Consider the following 15,587-nt stretch of genomic DNA (forward strand, 5'->3'; position numbering starts at 1 on the left):
AAGACATAAAGAGGAAATCCTAAAGGCAGCAAGAGAGAAACAGTAAATAATATACAAGGGAGACCCGATAAGTCTGTCAGCTAATTTCTCAACAGAAAGATTACAAGCCAGAAGGGAATGGCAAAAAATTTTTCAAGCAATGAAAAACAAAGGCCTACAACCGAGACTACTCTAGCCAGCAAGGCTCTCATTCAGAATGGAAGGTCAAATAAGGAGCTTCTCAAACAAAAGAAAGCTAAAAGGATACATTTCCACCAAACCAGCATTGCAAGAGATGGTGCAGGGATGGCTTTAAGAAGAGGAAGAAAAAGAGAGAACACAGGTACAAAGGGGGAAAATATCACAATGAATAAGTATCAGTAACAACCTTAAATGTATAAAGGCATAGGGTAGCTGAATGGATAAGAAAAAATGACCCACATGTATTCTGTCTGCAAGAGACCCACCTCAGAACAAAAGATCTACACAGACTGGAAATGAAGGGATGGAAAAAAATATTTCAAGCAAACACACATGGAAAAATAAAAAAACAGGTAGCAATACTTATATCAGAAAAAGTAGATTTCACGACAAAGGCCATATCAAGAGACAAAGAAGGACATTTCATAATACTTAAGGGAACAATCAAGAAGATATAAACCTAGTAAACATATGCAACCAACATAGGAGCACCCAAACATATAAGGAAAACCTTGGGAAGACTTCAAGAAGGATATCAACAGCAACACACTCATAGTAGGGGACTTTAACACTGCACTATCAACAATGAACAGATCATCGAAGCAAAGAAACACGAAGGATATTGAAGCATTGAACAACACTCTAGATCAAACAGACTTAATTGATATATACAGAACCATTCACCCCAAAGAAGCAAAATATACGTTCTTTTCAAGTGCACATGGAACATTTTCAAAGATAGACCACATGTTAGGACACAAAACAAGTCTCAACAAATTCAAGGAAACAAATCATATCAAGAATCTTCTCAGATCATAATGGCCTGAAACTGGAAATCAACCTCAAGGAAAAAACTCAAAAACACTCAAATTCATGGAGAATGAATAACATGTTACTAAATAATGAATGGTTCAACAATGACATCAAGGAAGGAATCAAAAAGTTTCTGGAAACAAATGAAAATGAACATACAACAGCCCAAAACCTATGGTACACAGCAAAAGCAGTCCTGAGAGGGAAGTTCATAGCAAAACAGGCCTACCTAAAAAGGATAGAAGAATCTCAAATAAAACATCTAAACCAACAGCTACAAGAACTAGAGGAACAACAACAAAGCCCATAGCAAGAAGAAGGAAGGAAATCATGAAGATCAGAGCAGAATTAAATGACATAGAGACTAAACAAACAATTCAAAACATCAGTAAAACCAGCAGCTGGTTCTTTGAAAACATAAACAGATTCAACAGGCCTTTAACCAGGCTCATCAAGAAATAAAGAGAGAGGACCCAAGTAAACAAATCAGAAATGGAAGAGGAGAAACTACAACCAATACCACAGAAATACAAAGGATTGTGAGAAACTGCTGTGAACAACTATGAAAATAAATTTGACACCCTGGATGAAATGGACAAGTTTCTGGAGACATATAATATTCCAAAAACGGAATCAGGAAGAAGCAGAAAGCCTGAATAGACCGATAACAAATAATGAAATTTAAGCATTAATGAAAAACTCCTGGCACACAAAAGCCCTGGACCGGATGGCTTCATAGGTGAATTTTTCAAAACATTTAGGGACGAACCAACGCTTAACCTTCTCGAACTATTCCAGAAAATCCAAGAAGAAGGAAGACTCCCAAATTCTATGAGGCCAGTATTATTCTAATTACAAAACCAGGTCAAGACAAAAAAAGAAAGAAAACTACAGGCCAATACCGCTTATGAACATAGATGCTAAAATCCTCAATAAAATATTGGCAAACTGGTTCCAGCAACACATTAAAAAGATCATACACCACGATCAAGTGGTATTCATCTCAGGGATACAAGGATGGTTTAGTATTCACAAATCAATAACCATAATGCACCACACAAAATGAAAGACAAAAATCACATGATCATATCCATAGATGCTGAAAAAGCATTGGATAAAGTACAACACTTATTTATGATGAAAAAACACTCAGCAAAATGGGAATAGAGGGAGCATACCAAAACATAATAAAGGTCATATACGAGAAACCTGCAGCCAACATCATATTCAATGGGCAAAAACTGAAAGCACTCCCCCTAAGATCAGGAACAAGATAAGGATGTCCACTCTCTCCACTCCTCTTCAACATAGTTTTGGAAGTTCTAGCCACAGCAATTAGACAAGAAAAACAAAAGGCATCCAAATTGGAAAAGAGGAAGTAAAACTGTCATTATTTGCAGATGACATGACAGTGTACACAGAAAACCCTATAGAGTCCACCAAAAAACGACTCGACCCAATAAGTGAATTTGGCAAAATAGCAGCAGGGTACAAAGTCAATATTCAGAAATTGAGGCATTTCTGTGCACCAACAATAAAATATCAATGAAAGAAACTGGAAATAAAAAATCCCATTTACTATAGCAACAAGAAAAATAAAGTACTTAGGAATAAACTTAAACAAGGAGGTAAAATATCTGTACTTGGAAAAATACATAACACTGAAGAAAGAAATCAAGGAAGATACAAAGAAATGGAAGTATATACCATGTTCATGGATGGGAAGAATCAAGATTATCAAAATGTCCATACTACCCAAAGCAATTTATAGATTTAACCCAGTCCCTTTTAAAATACCAATGGCTATTTGACAACCCTAGAACAAATACTTCAAAAAGTTACGGAACCAAAAAAGACTGAATAGTCACAGTAATCTTGAGGAAGAAGAATGCAGTAGGAGGAATCACAATACCTGATATCAAACTATACTACACGGCTACTATAATTAAAAGTCAGGTAGTGGCATAAAAACAGACATATAGATCAATGGAACAGAATAGAGAGCCCAGAAATAAACCCAGGTCTGTATGGACAACTAATATTGGACAAAGCGGGAAGGAACATAAATAGGATGGAAAATAGCCTCTTCAACAAATGGTGCTGGGAGAACTGGACAGAGACATGCAAAAACATATTTGCCAATGATACCTCAGACAAGGGTTTGATCTCCAAAATATATAAAGAACTTACAAGACCTAACACCAAAAAGACAGACAATCCAATTAAAAAATGGGCAAAGGACCTGAAAAAACACTTCCCCAAAGAGAACATATGGAGGGTCAAAGGCATATGAAAGAATGCTCAACATCACTAGCCATCAGAGAGATGCAAATTAAAGACACAATGAGATACCACCTCACACTGGTCAGAATGGCCATCATCAACAAATCAACAAAGAAGTGCTGGTGAGGATGTGGAGAAATGGTTGGTGGGAATGCAGACTGGTGCAGCCACTATGGAAAACAGTATAGAATTTCCCCAAAAAACTAAAAATGGAGCTGCCTTTTGATGCAGCAATTCATTGCTAGGATTATACCCAAAGAATCTTGAAACACCAATTCAGAAGAACCTTATCACCCCTATGTTCACAGCAGCACTATTCACAATAGTCAAGTGCTGGAAACAATCTAAGTGCCCTTCTGTAGATGAGTGGATTAAAAACCTGGTACATTCACACAATGGAATACTATGCAGCAGAAAGAAAGAAGGAAGTCCAACTATTTGCCACAACACGGATGGAACTGGAGAGTATTATGCTTAGTGAAATAAGCCAATTAGCGAAAGACAAATACTGTATGATCACCTAAAACAGGACACTAGTGAACAACACAGACAAATGAGCAAAATAAAACCAGAAGTAAGTAAACAAGGAGCAGACTGACAATGACTAGGGGCAAGGGGGGAGGGGAGAAGGGTGGGAAAGCGTCTAGTCAAGGAACTAGTATAAGTGACCCATGGACATAGACAATGGGGTAACGGTGTGGCGATGGATTGTGGGAGAAGGGTTGGAGGGGGTGGCGGGGCAATGGGCGAAACGTGGGATAAACTAATAGAAAAAAAAATATATATATTTTAAAGAGCATGGTACTGGCATAAAAACAAACCCATAGTTCAATGGAACAGAATAGAGCACCCATTAGTAAACCCACTGCTTCATAGCTAATTACTTCTTGAGAAGGGAGGTAAAAATGTAATGGGGGAAAAACAGCTTGTTCAAGAAATGGTGGGAAAATTGGATAGATGCAAAAAAAAAAAAAATTTCTTACACCACACATGAGAATAAACTCAAAATAGATTAAAGACTGATGCTAGATGTGAAACCATAAAAATCCTACAAGGAAACGTAGGCAGTAAAATCTCAGACATTGCTCACAGCAATATTTTTATTATATATGTCCTCAAATAAGGGGAACAAAAGAAAAAATAAACAAATGGGACTATGTCAAACTAAAAAGGTTTTCTACAGCAAAGAAAACCATCAACAAAAAAAGACCCCTCCCCCCCACGGAATGGGAGAACCTATTTTTCAACACATCTTATAAGGGGTTAATATCCAAATTCATAAAATACTTGCAAAACTTGGACTTCTGGCCAAGATGGAGGTGTGGGTAGACATGTTTCGCTTTCTTGAACAGCCATAAGAAGGATTACATGTACCTGAAAACAAAAAACAACCAGAACTACAAGAAAATCGAACTGCATGGAAGTCAAACAAAGATATAAAAAAGTAATACTCATCCAGACAGCGCCACAAGGTGGTGAAACACGTTGCTCAGTACTGGCGAATACCTAAGGTTTTGCCCCTTACAATGTAATAGGTGTGACAGCTCTACGTAATACACAGAGGCAAACACCGGAGGCTGTCAGGTTGAGGAGACAGGAGTATGGCCCAAAACAGGGAGCAGACCAAGGTTCCAGTGGGAGAAATAAGCGATGAGGAGATAGCCAACCTAACAGACGCAGAGTTCAAAACACTGGTGATAATGATACAGAAATAATTGAGTGCGGCAAACACATAAGAAGTGAAGGCTATATTAAGTGAAATGAAAAATCCACACAAAACCAATAGTGAAGGAAAGGAAGCCAGGGTTCAAATCAATGATTGGGGACATACAGAAGAAATAAAGTCAACCAGTACAGAATGAAGAAACAAGAATTTAAAAAATTGAGAGGCTTAGGAACCTCTGGGACAACTTTAAACGTACCATCTGAATCATAGGGGTGCCAGAAGAAGAGGAAGAGCAAGAACTTGAAAGCTTATGTGAAAAAATAATGCATGAAAACTTCCCTAATTTGGCAAAGGAAATACACGTACAAGTCCAGGAAGCACAGAGTGTCCCAAACAAGCTAGACCCAAAGAGGATCACACCAAGACACATCCTAATTAAAATGCCAAAGGTTCAAGATAAAGAGAGAATCTTAAAAGCAATAAGAGAAAAGCAGAGAGTTACCTACAAAGGAGTTCCCATAAGACTGTCAGCTGATTTCTCAAAAGAAACTTTGCAGGCCAGAAGGGACTGGCAAGAAGTACAGTATTGCCTCACTTATCACGGGTATTACATTCTAGACCCCCACCCCCCCACGATAGGTGAAAATCCGCGAAGTAGGAACCTTACATTTATTTTAGTATTTATATATATTTTAAGGCTTTATAAACCCTTCCCACACACTTATAAACCGTTCCCAGTCCCTTATTAATCTTTCCCACTCCCTTATTACCTTTTCCACACTTTTATAAACACTACTTATGTTCTTAAACATATTCTACACTCTTAAACCTAAGTAACTTTAACATACATATACAGTACCATGAAATCCCGCGAATAGCAAAAAATCTGCGATAAATAATTAACTACAATATTTTTTAAAATGCTGTGATAAGTGAACCGCGGTATAGAGAGGGACTACTGTATCGTGGTTCACTTATCGTGGCCTCACTGTATTGCGGGATTTTTAAAAATATATTTATATATCGCGGATTTTTTGCTATATCGCAGGATTTTGCTGTACTGTATACATAGTTGTTAAAGTTACGCAGGTTTAAGAGTATAGCATAAATGTAAGGTTCCTACTTCACGGGGGGGGGGTGGTCTAGAACGTAATACCCACGATAAATGAGGGAATACTGTATAGAGTGGGACTACTGTATTCAAAGTGATGAACAGGAAGGACCTACAACCAAGATTATCCAGCAAAGCTATCACTTAGAATGGAGGGGCAGGTCAAGTGCTTCCCAGACAAAGAAAAGTTAAAGGAGTTCATCATCACCAAGTCCTTATTAATTGAAATGTTAAAAGACACATTTAAGAACAAGAAGATCAAAACTGTGAACATTAAAATGACAACAAACTCACAACTATCAACAAATGAATCTAAAAATCAAAACAAAACTAAGCAAAGAACTAGACCAGGAACAGAAACATAGATATGGAGACCATATGGAAGCTTATCAGTGGGAGAGGGAAGGGGGAGAATTGGGGAAAAGGTGTAGGGATCAAGAGCATAACTGCTAGGTACAATATAGACAAGGGGATGTTAAGAATAGTGAAGTAAATGATGAAGCCAAAGAACTTACATCCATGACCCATGGACATGAACTGAGGCGTGGGGCGATTGCTGGAGGGAAGGGTGGTCCAGCAGAGGGGAGCAAAGGGGAAATTTCTGGGACAACTGTAATAGCATAATCAGTAAAACATACTTAAAAAAAAAAAACCTATAAAATTCAGCCCCCCCCCCATCCAAACAATCCAATTAAAAAATGGGCAAAGGACCTGAATAGACACTTCTTTAAAGAGGACATACAGATGGTCATTGATCTATGAAAGGATGCTCAGCATCATTGATCATCAGAGAAATGCAAGTCAAAATCACAATGAGATATCATTTCATACCAGTCAGGATATCTAGCAATAAATTAACAAACAACAAGTGTTGGTGATGATATGGAGAAAAGGGAGTGTTTTTGCACTGTTGGTTGGAATGCTCATTGGTGCAGCCACTGTGGAAAGTAGTATGGCGATACATCAAGAAATTAAAAATGGAACTGTCTCATGACCCACTAATTCCACTTCTGGGAATTATTCCGAAGAAACCTGAAACAATTTGAAAGAATATAAGCCCCCCGCCATGTTCATTGCAGCGTTATTTACAATAGCCAAAATTTGGAAGCAGCCCAAGTGTCCATCAACAGATGAGAGGATAAAATAGCCATGGTACATTTACACAATGGGTTATTACTCAGCTGTAAAAGAAAATTTTAGTCAGAGAAAGACAAGTACCATATGATTTCTCTCATGTGGAACCTAATCAACAAACTGAAGAAGCAAAATAGAGAGCAGGCTGACAGCTCTTGGCTGGTGGAGTGTTGTTTGGATGGCGAGATTGAGCAAAAAAACAAAAAACCATAGACATGGACAACAGTGTGGTGATTGTGGAGGGTATGTGGATGGATGGAGGTGGAAGAGGATATAGGGGGTAAGTGGCAATGGAACAAATACAATAAAATAAAAATAAATTTAAAAAATGTCTGTTCCTAGCCACAAAACTTATTTGTTTTTGTAGTTCAAGAATTAGGAAACTTCTTTGTCCTAAAAATTTAATCATAGATGACTCCAAAGTAAGTTTCTCCTAATGTGTTACTAAGTATTTCTAAAGAATTTCTCATTAAATTCCTTTCTTTTGTCAATAATCTATCGTAGTTTATCTCTAGCTTAACATTTTTGCATATTGCTGAAAGGTTATCCTTTGTTAGAATGTATGCTTTACAAACTGAATTTTAATTGAGCATCGGCCTGCAAACCAAGTGTCGCTGGTTCGATTCCCAGTCAGGGCACATAACTAGGTTGCACGTCAGGTCCCCAGTTGGGGGCGCAAGTGAGAGGCAATCACACAGTGATGTTTCTCTCCCTCTGTTTCTCCTTTCCCCTCTCTCTAAAAATAAGTAAACAAACACACAAACTGAATTTTACCCACCTTTCAAGTCTTGCTCTAATTTTTTTCCCATGAAGGCACCCACTGTCCCCTGGCTCCTGATCTCCACATCCCTTCTGCCCTGGACTTTTCCTCATGAACTGTGTTGTAACATTTCAGGATTGAGTTGTCTTGGGCTTTTTTTTTTTTCTCTCCCTCCCACCCCCCCCACCCCCCCTTGTTACTGTTAGTCTACTTCTTGTTTACATAGGTCTTGGGCTTTTTAATTAAACACATGCACAGGGTGCACACGTTCCATAGAGAATTCAAGCACTTTAATAAAAGTGCTAACTCATTGATGCTTCACAATAATGCTTTGAGGTAGGTACCACTGGTATCTGAATTATACAGATAAGGAAACTGGAGTACAGAGAGGTTAAGTAACTGGCTCACAGTCACTCAACTGGGAGGTGGGGAACCAGAATCCCAATGTCTGGAGTCCATGCTCTGAGCCAACCCTCTTTCTACATCTCTAGATGCCTAGTGCAGTGCCTTGTACATAGCAGACTCCTCAAGCCTATGCTGTTACCTTGTTGACCTCTTACCCTCCTCCCTCCCTCTGATACTTGCTATTCTTAAACATACCAAGTACGTCCCCACCTCAGGGTCATTGCACATGCTGCTCCTGTTACCTGTACTCCTCTTTCCCCAGATTACTGGATGGCTTGCTGCCTCAACAACTTCAGGCATTAGCTGAAGAGCCACCTTCTCTGGCTATCTTATTTAAAATTGCAAAGCCTCTCCCACTCCACAGCACTCATCACCATCTAACATACTATTCACATTATGCATTTCTTTTTCATTTTTTGTCTCTACTACCACTAAAATATAGGCTCCAAAAGATCACAGATTTTTTTTGCCTTTGTGTCATTTCTGTATCTAATACCTCGATCAGTGTGTAGCCAATAAGTAACTTCTGCAGTCCTTGTGTGCCTTTGGGTGGATTTTTTGTTTTTTCGGTCTGTATAATGGTTTACGATTCTTTTAAAATTAGTTGCATCATTTGGAAACTGGAGTATTCATATAAAAATCTAGTTTCTGGCTTTACTTTTAAATTAGGAGAAATGGAATGTTGAGGCCTGTACTCCCACAGGGCTACACAGGCAGAGACCAGCATCCATCACCTCACTCACAACCTATATCAACACCTTGTAGTCCTGTAAGCATTCAGTGTGTGGCCTCAGCTGTATAGCCATGGGGCCTACCGCAGACACATGCAGCCCCCAAGAACAGACTGCATCTGGGAGAAACTATGGCCCCAGGCTCAGTAGACTCTCAGCATCAGGTTGGCTCCATGCAGCTGTACGAGGGAAAAGGCCACATGACAGCTTTGGTGTGATTGCTGAGAGCTACAGGGTCACTGCCAGACAGAAGATTCTGTGTTTTAGGACACCCTACAACTGGAAGGACAAATAAGGCATCCTCTCCTCTGCAGTCCCTGAATCTGCAGCAGAATGTAGGATTTATAGAGCCTATTCATTTGAACTCATACGTAGTCAGAGCTTCTGCTCAGTGAAAGTCAGGAAAAGTTGTGCATGTGATCCTCAGAATGATGATGTGGGATCCATGGGAGGATCATGATATATTCTGTCCATTTTTACCTTCCAGCACATTTCACTGGAGTCTGCTTATTCAAAAACTGTAACCCATGCAAGCTGGATGGTAATTTTCCTTTAAATGGAAGAATATACAATCCTAAGACCTCTAGGAGGCTAGGATCACAGAGGGTAATTCACACAGTGAATGCCAAAAGGAACTTGCGAGTAGGTGTGGAATGAAGCCCCCAGCCACAAAGGATGGCACAGATCTCATGGAGTTATGCTGAGTTATTATGACTGAACTGCACATCATATGGCCAATAATTGTCCTAAGCAATCAGGTCAGATCCAAACACCGTTTAGTTCACTGTTACTCGGGGGGGGGGGGGGGGGGGGGGATTCATCTAGAATGCACAGTATTCCCTTGTCCCCTAAAATAACTGGTCATATCAGCCCTTATGCAACCTCTAAGGCTCCATCAAAAGTCACATTTTAGGAGGGCATATTGCTCCCTGGTATGTGTCATCAGTTTGGCTCAAATAAACTCTTATAGAAGTTTTTTTTTTTTTAAGTCACACTCAGGGCATGTCTCAAAGTGGCCACATGGTCAGAAAGAACGGGAAGGTGCCTGCTCTGCCCACACAAGGGTGAGAGGATGCAAACCTCCAGCCCAGATTCCTTTCAATAGTCACTGTGTCACCTCACATCTCTGAGGAGTCATCTCAGGGGCTACATCATCATTGTAACACAGTTTTTCTCTAGGACAGGGGTCATCCCAGCGAGACACACCTATACGCAAACAGCTTCCAGGAGGTCAACTGCTGTGCCCTTTTGGGAGGGAAAGAAAAGGAAAAACCAGTGCTAAAGACACATTTACACCAAAAATAGCTCCCTCTAGAGTTTCCCACTTTAGATGATCACTCTGCAACCACCCCCGCCAGAACCCAAGCCCCATCCCAGGCCCTATGACTCTTTGAGTGTCAGAGTGCCCACGCATCCCAATGGCATTCCTACTCTGACTTTGCTCCCTACCACCTCTGAACACATCACACTCCTCACTGCCACCTTCTACAGCCACCCCTCTGCTCTGAACCCGTGGACCTGACAGCAACCTCCTCTTGGATTTGGTCACCATTAAAAAAAAAAAAAAGGCGCTGGAACATCCCATGGCCTTACCCAAGCAGCTGCCCTGCTAGTACCTGTCCAACCTTCATGTCTTAGTGACCTAGACCTTCCTCATCATAACCACCCACTGACGCACCAGTGACAACAACGGTTCCCTCCCACGTATCTCCGTATCTTCGTGCCTATCCTCAACACAGCACACCCAGAGGTGCCTTAACTATTTTGTAGATGCCTCTACTTCCCTCCTCTGGACTTTCATCATTGTGGTTTGGGGGGGAATCTTCTAAATCACAAAGTGGAAACTAGCTCATCTTGCAACAGGATTGCTTAAGTAACATATCTTCTGCCTGTGATACTTGCTGATGTTTAACCTCTAAGGACTCAAACTGGCCAAGGCAATTTCTCAAGGGTCCGTTTACACTTAAAAATAGAGAAGGGAACCGCCCGCCCCCCCCCCCCCCCCAAACAGAGGCACATCTGGGAAAGCATTTGCTTGCAGTGGGAAAGCTAACAGCCTACAGGAGCCCCCAACAGCCCTGGGGAATCCCACACCCAGGATGACCCCTCTGCAGCCTTGGGCATCTTGCCCTTTCACACCAGGTGTGACCAAGGTCAAGTCCACCTGTGGAGCCAAAAGCCAGTAAGGGAGACTGCAAAGAGGCTCAGCAGAGAAAATACTCAGGTGCCACACTCAAGTGAGGTTGGTGCTGGGACTGAGGCCATGTGGGTTAGAGACCGCACCTACAGCCCCCTTTCCTCCCCTACAGCCCTAGCCCTCCAAGTGCACCCCACACCTGTGCCTGCACTGGGCACTTGGTATGCAGGACACCTCCTACTGTCCCACACCTGCCATTCTCTCCTCCTTGAGCATCCGGCTCTCCCAGGAACAACTGGCTATCCCTCACTGTGCCTGAATCTCTCACTGGCAGGGCACCCCAAGGTTCATGTTTATACACATGTGTGAGTTCTCTGCCTCTGCATCTTTGCACCTTGCAAGACTGGCAAGTGCTGGATAAATGCTGGAACAGGAGAGTAGGAGCAAGCAGGTATGGCATACACAGACATGTGCAATTTCAGAGCTTCACTGTGCACATGTAAATATGTGTGAGATGGGGGCTGGAGCTCCTTACCCATGGGGTCTACTCAGCCCCAAGGCCTTGACTGGCTGCCTTGGATCTGACATCACTTCCCTCCCTCAAATGCCACCCCGAAGGTTTCCTCTAAATCCTCAGTTCTGTAAAGAGCACACCCAAGGACATGCTTACTGGCCTCCTTTCCTCTGGAGTAAACTGAGGCACAGATCTCCACATGACTTACTCAAGGTCAAGCCAACCCTGGACTAGGCTTGACTTTAGTCCTGGGCCTGGTTGCCCCACTAGCTGTGCAGCCTCAGGTCAGCCGGAAAACCCCTTTGGGATGGACTAGGCCTGACAAGGCTCTGTCAGCACTGAACTGCATTGACTTTCCTTCCCAGATGGGACCCAGCATCTCAGGCCATCACATATACCCACCTGGTTTTGATTTTCATCAAGGGTCTCTCTCAGCTGTGACCATGAGAGAGTCTCAGGCTCTGACATTCCTGATTCATGTGTTCAAGTTTTTTAATTTGGTTACCCTGTTTTTAAAAAAATCTCACAAGTATAAGAAATAGCTTAGCAGCTTGACACACGTTTAATGCAGAAGCTTCAGGAAATTTCAGGAAAGCAAAAATTGCAAAAGTTAAATCACCCATGATCCCGGCAGTCCAGTCGAAGAACCACACCTAACATTGTACTGTCATCCTTTAGCCCTTCCTCTACATAGTATTTCTATCAATAAGACTGGCACAGTGTTAATACGCTGTGCTCTCCTCATTATATCTTGATCATTTCTGCATGACATTAAATATTATTTGAGAGCCCTGGCTGCTGTGGCTCAGTGGGTTGAGTGCCGGCCTGTGAGCTAAGTGTTGCAGGTTCGATTCCCAGTCAGGGCACATAACTAGGTTGCACGTCAGGTCCCAGTTGGGGGCGCGAGTGAGAGGCAACCACACAGTGATGTTTCTCTCCCTCTCCTTCTCCTTTCCCTGCTCTCTAAAAGTAAATAAAACAACAAGGAAGTAAATAAATTATTTTAAAAAATTATTTGAAAACATGATTTTTTTAAAGATTTGTACCATAATTTGCTGACTCATTCAGTAAATTGTTAATGGATGATTCAAGTATATTCCAGTTCTGTTTTGCTATTACAGATACGATAGCAATGAAAATATTTCCAGCTAAGTTTTTCCACAATGCTCAGGTAAAACTCCCATAGGCAGAATCATGAAGTCAGAGGATATTGACATTGTTGACCCTCTTGATACATAATTTGCCAAATTGTCCTCCAGAGAGGTTATACCAATGTACTCTTTTACTATCAAAATTTAATTTCTTTCTGCTACATTTTCTAGATACTGGGGATGGGGATTTGCAAAAGCTGCTGAAATCTACATGTTTTCCAAGGCTTGCCAGTTAAGTCCCTCACTTCATGTGCAGGGCTGTGCCTGCCTTGTGGCATTTTAGGGCTGCTCCTGATGTGTTTTAGGCTGTTTCTTTACTGTGCCCACTCTTCACTACCCTACTACCCACCTGCATCACTTCCTGGTGTCCAGCCTCCTCTAGGCTCTGTGTTAACAGCTGAATTGTGATGCAGTTTTTCTTGATTTGGGCCTGCTGGGTAGAGGCCTCATCTCCCAGCTGAAGGACCTTGTGGTTGAGCTGAAACAATTCATCCTTGCATTTCTGACTCTAGAGCAAATGGGTTGAAAGAGATGAAAAAGTTATTTTTTTAAACCAGCCACTCAATTCATATCATTTCAGTGGTTCTCAACCAGGATACTTTTGTTTCCCAGGGGATATTTATACTGTCTTGAAACATTTTTGGTTACCACAGTAGGGAAAGAAGGCTGCTACTGGCAGCTAGTGAGTGAAGTGCTCAGCACTCTGGGTCCAAGTGACAATAGTGCAATCATAGGAAACCCTGCTCTGTTCCTAGAAAAAATGAGACATACGGACCACCAAAGGTGGTTATATGCCATCAAGATCCAAACCACTGTTCTGAAGACTTTTCATGTCTTCCTCATTGGTTATTTCTAACATTATTTTAAACACTCTGAAGGGGAAAAAAATTGAGATACATAAATCTCTTCAAAAATCTTTTATTTTTGTCATTAAACACATAAATGTAGGTTCTAGTAGGGTATAGGTGTTGATTAAATTAGATATTTTGCTTTTTCTAAATAACCACCACCCAGCAGATAGTGGATGCTTAACAAATGCTCTCTGGGTGGAGGAGCAAATGCATTGTGAGTTGAAACAGCAACTAGCAAGTTGGTTCTACAATCTTTCACCATGGAAATTCCAGTTACTGTCAACTATTTTTCATGCATACCTTCATATAAGCCACATTTTTGCTTACTTGCTTTCTCCCACAACAGTTGTTCTTTGAGGCCTTGTATCAGGAGTTCTCAGCTATTTTCAGAATAGCATCCTCTGAGCCAGCCTCAGCACTCTTAGCAATACACAAACCTCACTCTTTCTCCAGGACTGTGCTAACAACCACATTACTTTTATGTTTTTGAGGGTTTGATAAGTTGCTGAAACCAAGATTATTCACATTTCTCCTGTAATGATTTCTCATTTTCTTCTCTGTAAATTGATTGTCATCTTGAGGTGTTTCCACATCATAAGTTCATGGCAATTTCATCTGATATAAAGCTTTCTTGTGTTTATAACATTTTACTGGGAAAATTAAAAAATTTTTCAATTACAGTTTACATTTAATTTTAATTTGTATTAGTTTTAGTTGTACAGCATAGTGGTTAGATGATAATATATTTTATATAAAGTATTTCCTCAAAATTTCCAGTACTCACCTGAAACCACACAGTTATTGCAATATTATTGATCATATTTCCTATATTGTACTTTACATCCCCATGACTATTTTTTAACTACAACAATTTGAACTTCTTAATCCCTTCACTTTTTTTACCATCTGGTAACCACAGTATGTTCTCTGTTTATCTTTTATTTGTTTATATTATATTCCACATGTAAGTGAAATCATATGGTACTTGTCTTTACCTTACTGACATATTTCACTTAGCAGAATACCCTCTAGATCCAACCATTTTGTTGCAAATGGTAAGATTTCATTCTTTTTTTGTGGCCGAATAATATTCCATTGTACATATGCAAAACAATGTTTTTCTATCCACTTGTGTACTGATGGGCACAGAGGTTGCTGCCATATCTTGGCTATTATATATAATGCTGCAGTGAACAAAGGGATGTATATTTTTTGATTTAGTGTTTTGGGTTTCTTTATGTATATACCCAGGAGTAGAATCACTGGGTCATAAGGTGGTTCCCTTTTTTAAATTTATTTTATTGATTATGCTATTAGTGGTCCCAATTGTTTTCCCTTTGCCTCCCTCTGCCCAGTACCACCCTTACCTCCAGCAATTCCCCCTCCTTAGTTCATGTCCGTAGGTCATGGATATAAGTTCTTTGGAGTCTCCATTTCCTTTACTTTTCTTATCATCCCCCTATTTTGTGCCTACAAATTATGCTTCTTAATCCCTGTATCTGCCCCTGGCTGGTTTGGCTCAGTGGATTGAGCGTCGGCCTGCGAGCTAAGTGTCGCTGGTTCGATCTTCCAGTCAGGGCACATCAGAGAAGGAAAACTCTGACTCCAAAAAACCTCCGCTGCCTTGCGGCATACCTCTTCAGGGGAAAGGCTAAGGGAGTAAACCCCGACAGAAAATCCGGAGCCAGAGTCCCTAAGGCGGTTTGACGTTGTAGTCAACACCGGCAACTCCTGCGGCGCACCTGAAGCCAAGCTGTATTGACTCCGTCTTTCCCTTGGACCCTTCAGCTGCGAAGAGAGGGGGAGTCTGCTGCATGGGCAACAGCAGACCCTCCATATCACCCTGCCCAG

The 15,587-nt window shown here is 41.0% G+C and overlaps 1 protein-coding gene across 5 annotated transcripts in view; it reads right to left on the reverse strand.

Annotated features, from left to right (window-relative positions):
• The window catches only part of NINL (ninein like), a 237,945-nt gene that overhangs the window by 7,008 nt on the left and 215,350 nt on the right, over nucleotides 1-15,587 (reverse strand). For all 5 annotated transcript variants that reach the window (XM_090285956.1, XM_090285957.1, XM_090285959.1 and 2 more), the window contains one exon: nucleotides 13,235-13,393. In XM_090285956.1, coding sequence (XP_090142082.1) covers nucleotides 13,235-13,393 — 159 coding nt within the window. The remainder of the gene's footprint in view (nucleotides 1-13,234; nucleotides 13,394-15,587) is intronic.

The sequence above is a fragment of the Furipterus horrens genome, unplaced genomic scaffold, assembly GCF_987537825.1.
Source record: "Furipterus horrens unplaced genomic scaffold, mFurHor1.1.pri manual_scaffold_8, whole genome shotgun sequence".
NCBI lineage: Eukaryota > Metazoa > Chordata > Mammalia > Chiroptera > Furipteridae > Furipterus > Furipterus horrens.